Source organism: Penaeus vannamei, chromosome 5 (genome assembly GCF_042767895.1).
Source record: "Penaeus vannamei isolate JL-2024 chromosome 5, ASM4276789v1, whole genome shotgun sequence".
Classification (NCBI taxonomy): domain Eukaryota; kingdom Metazoa; phylum Arthropoda; class Malacostraca; order Decapoda; family Penaeidae; genus Penaeus; species Penaeus vannamei.
Window position 1 is genome coordinate 10303813 of NC_091553.1, and position 5000 is coordinate 10308812.

Genomic DNA, 5000 nt, shown 5'->3' on the forward strand with positions numbered 1-5000 from the left:
GCTAATACTACAGCTAATAATAATACTATTTTTATTACTATTGATGTGTAACACTAGTAACATTAAATAATTTAAAAACATATTGAATGCAGGGTTAGAGTTCATATAAAAACAAATGATAAGTGATTCTTTAAATTAAAATTAATTCAAATAATTCAAGTACCTTCACCCTTTCCAAAAAATGAAATATCATTATCCCGCAACAATATCTATAAATCAACGAAGATACACGCAACAGAAATAAAAACACCCAATAAAGAACATGGGGTGATGATTACAAGATAGAGAAAAAAAAAAGAGGAAATCATACGAAAATGAAATTGCATAAAAATAAAATGGAAGAATTACCAAACGTAGCAACCTAGCCATATGTTGGCATTCTAAACTTATTTTACTGAGGATGTTATTTCAGTTAATATTTCACAAATACTCCATCACATACTGCTCGTACTCAAGGTCACCGGTTGATGGGACCACTCCAATCGAGTCTAAATACTCTGAGGTCCCAAACACATTATCCGAAGATTGATTTATTTGGAAAGTGGTGTTGCACTAGACATGAGGCATAAAATCTCTGAGTGAGTAGAGGATAACTCTATATCAGATATCCTTTTATCCTTGTTAGGAAAACCCTGTTTTTTTTTTTTTTTGTTTTTTGCTGCTGCAAAAGATCAACATTAGTCCAAGAAAAGCACAATGACCAAAAAACTCAGGTAAGTGTGTATATATAAATGAATCAGAATAATGAGCATTAACTTTCAAACCAACGTCTTCTTACACAACATTTCATATTCAAGTACTAATGTTTCATAAATGCATATAATATCATTTCATAAATGGATATATCATTTCTTAAATGTATATGGCATTACTTCATAAATGCATATGATATAATTTCCAAAATACATTTTTACATAACATAAAATCCAATTGCTGACAAACCTGATAAAAAAACTTTCAGAAAATTTTCATCCAAAAAGAAATGACTATATCTCTTTTGTCAACACTTTTGCTAAAATGTGCAGGTAAACCACACATATGTTAATATTCAATCAAAACTGTACAGAAGATTCATGAAAGCAGAATATCATGAATATTATTTTTTAATCCACAAATATAATAAAAGAAATTAAGTATAATATACAAGTTACATCTTCCTAGAAAACTACGTATAACATCATAATGTGTTATTCAATAAGCTTCACTGGAACCAAGCAATGTTCAATACAATACAATCAATGTGGTATGTGCAGCCTGTTTCAGAAAAAAAAAATCAGCTCGGGATAGGAATTCTCATCCACGAGAATCTATATATTGTATTGTCAATAAAGATATATCACACTAAATTCGAGCTGGAATTATGAAAACAGAAGATAAGATATAAACACCCTCAGAATTCCAAATCAACATTATCTCTGACAAACATGATTATGAACACTTTCCTAAAATCCTTTACATATACACAACAAAAGACATGATTCTGGCTCTATACTTACTGGCAAGGAGCATAAAAATATGTCCTTTAGTGGGCCGCAAGTTGACAGCAGCAGACAGGAAGTGGAAGGCTGATGTGTACTGCTGCATCGTGAGGTGAACCAAGCCTAAGTTGTACAAGATCTTCCACTCAAATGGTGCCAGATAGTTGGCTCTTTTCAAGCAGCTTATGGCCTAGAGTGTTAATAATGTATTAGATTCTTATCATCCACAACAAAATTACATATGCATATTTCATATATTATAAGAAATCCTTATCACATAATACCAAGGAACATTCAGGAATATTACATGACAAATAATGATAAACATTCTACCATGGAATATCAAATCAGCAAAAAAAGAAATACAGGACAAAAATTTCCAGGAACTTATAAGCCCACTTCAGGGCAAATCAATACAGGAAAGTGCACACTTACAGCAACATATTTCTTCTTGCCGAAAAAGCACATTGCAATGTTGTTCCATAGTAGAGGTGACTCAGGTATTTTTTGGGCTGCAATTCGATATTTTGCCAAAGCCACATCAAAATCTTGGTGACTCTGTTTGAATTAAATACTTATATGAGTGAAAGATTGCACAGAAATAATAACAAAACTGAACAATGGAAGTATTTCAAGATTTAGCTGGTACCTTATTAAAGTTAGGCTAACCCCTTGTACATGGATTCACCAGCCACTATTGCATCTATAATCATCCTACAACAATCTTTGCCCACTAATATCAAATACATACATTTCTGTATTTTGTGATCATCACTAAGTACTTTATAAAGATAAAATCTAGTTTCTTTAAATATAAATTTATAAAAAAGTATGCCCATTCGTGGATGCTGTGTGATCACCTATAGCCCTCAATAATGAACTACCTTTGAGTTTTTTATTATCAATATTCCAGACAAGACTAAATTGCAGAACTTACCTAATGTTGTTAAATGCACCATCTTACAAACACACTCAGCTATAAACATGCACAATGCTTGGGCATAACTGAAACTGAAAAACCCAAAGGTAACGTGACAGCAACTTTAAACACAAAATAAAAAAGTGCTACAAATATAACTGTAATAAGGCAATCGGTGTAGCCAGGGAGGGGGGAACACAGAGACATTTACATAAAACACACAAGAAAACAATACAGTCATGCAAGACACAAGATATAAGTATCACAGACCATCTCTAATATCTCTGGAAGCCTATTGAATTGTCTGTTGCCAATGCACCCTCTTATTAAAATCCTGGCTATGCCCTTGAACACTGTTGCAATAAAGTTTGGAAATAAAATAACTAAACAAATATATAAACAAACAAATCTGTGCAAGTGAATGTTAAAAAAAAGTCATTTCAAACAATTACAAAAAAAGTGCTTTCAAATAATCACAAATCAAATCTAGTGCAAGGAGTAAGGTATAAATCACATCTTTAGGTGTATATATAAAGCCATAAAATAAGCAGACAAAACCCTGAGAAAAAAAAATTAGAATGATTGATAATCTTGCATACATTTTTCAATTCTCTATCTGCATTGCACTTACTTGCATCATTGCTCCAGCAGCAAGAATAGCCCGTGTGTTTTGGGGCTCAAAGGTCAGGGTTGTGCCTAGATGCTCAAAGGCTTGTTGGTGCTTCCCTGTTTGCATATACAGCAGACCAAGAGTGGTGTGTAGATCTGCATTTTCAGGAAAGTACCTGTTAGGAATGAGAAGAAAACACATTTCAGAAAAGATTTTAAAAATGCTGAAGGACTATGCCAAAAGATAAAATCATCCCATTCCCAATGATACTTTAACATTTATACTTGTAAAAAGTGCTCAGACTAGGACAAGCAAAGACTCACTCAATGGCAGCCTTGTAGGTATTGATGCCAGACTGCATATCACCTTCCAAGAGGTAGAGTTTTGCCAGCATTGCAAAGGTCTGATGATGTTTGTTCTGCTCAAGAGCAAAGAGGAGCTGCTCCCTTGAAAAGTCATATTCCTTCAAATGCATGTAGCATACACCTTGAAAAAATCAAAGGAAAAAAAGAATTTTGACATCATTCTGTATGACCCCACTATTTTATCAATTTAGTCTATAAATCTAATTACAAGTTTCAATGAAATTGAATGTAATTATGTTAATTTCCATGAATAACTTCAAAAACCTGTACTTAAAGTCTACAATAAAGCTCTTGAATCTTAAACTAAACAATGATATATATAGTCAATTTAGCCTACAAAGTGGAAACCTTACCCAGATTGTGATGTATCTCCCAGTCTGGCTTGTCACTCTTTGCCTCTGCTTGTAAATAGGCTTCTACTGCTAGCTTATGCCGTCCTAACAGGAACCTGAGACAAAATGTATCAAATGTAATTCATACCAATTCCTCACTCATCTTCAACAAGCAAAAAAAATATATCTCATCATCCCATTCACAACAGTAAAATTTTTAGTACAGCCTGGCAAGTCGGGGTACATTAGTCTGCTGCACTCTGCATCTCAGTGACTGTTTGGCTCACCATCTGACAAGCCAGCCATCACACCCACAAATAGGAAGTGAACCCATGATAAGGTGTCACCCAGCATCTTTGATTTTTTGCAATGACATGATAGATTGTGAATGGATAACCAATAATATTCCAAAGACTTTCAGTGACAAATATTTACGCAACCTGAACATCTCACAATTCAGGGTTTCATAAACTGAATCTCTCTGCACTAACTGCTGTTCTTTAAAATATAGAAATACATATAAATATTTTCTGAAGTACTATCATCACTCCAATAGTCTCCTACAGCAAAACTGTTATAAATGCATAAGAAAACCTCTATTTATATATTTTACCCACATACACACATTACATAAACACTCTCATACACTTACACACATACATTCGTACCCATGCACACACATATATCTTACTCAGGAGATAGATACTCCAACTTTCAATCATTCTGTCTGTCAAAAAGACTATCAACGTAGTAATTCATTCATCTTCCCACTGAACTCCCCGCTCACCTGCCCTCCCTCTTCCTCTCCCACCCACAAACCCACTCACTATATCCGTCCCTCAACCCATTTCTGCGAAAATCTATCACAACCCACTATTCAATCATACCTTCCCTTGCAGTATCGGTCTCCTAACAATCTCTCACCCTCTTCATCTGCACACACAATCACAAATCACATCCTTACAGCGAGCGAGCCATTTGCTTGATGTTCTCAACGCTGTTAGGATTCAGGATGTTGCACAACTGGAACAGTTCAAAGGACTCTTGAATCTTGCCCTCTTGTCTCAGGATGAGTCCCTAGGGAGAAAATGAAACTTGAAACTTGATGACATAGGTGTTGTATGAAGTTGAATATGTGCAGTATATGTAACATATTGCACCTGCACTAATACAATGAATCAATGAAAGTATCAACTGAACTCTAGTAAAACACACTATATAATTACTGGAGTACAGTGTATACAAAATAAAATTCAAAAATTAAGATGCTATATTATTCTTTTATTCTTAATTACA

General features: G+C 34.1%; 1 protein-coding gene across 5 annotated transcripts in view; it reads right to left on the reverse strand.

Moving 5' to 3' along the window:
- The window catches only part of BBS4 (Bardet-Biedl syndrome 4), a 23098-nt gene that overhangs the window by 5540 nt on the left and 12558 nt on the right, over positions 1-5000 (reverse strand). For all 5 annotated transcript variants that reach the window (XM_070121848.1, XM_027373677.2, XM_027373678.2 and 2 more), the window contains exons 4-9: positions 4669-4781; positions 3726-3820; positions 3331-3493; positions 3029-3182; positions 1914-2036; positions 1497-1668 (exon numbers count right to left, since the gene is read on the reverse strand). In XM_070121848.1, coding sequence (XP_069977949.1) covers positions 1497-1668; positions 1914-2036; positions 3029-3182; positions 3331-3493; positions 3726-3820; positions 4669-4781 — 820 coding nt within the window. The remainder of the gene's footprint in view (positions 1-1496; positions 1669-1913; positions 2037-3028; positions 3183-3330; positions 3494-3725; positions 3821-4668; positions 4782-5000) is intronic.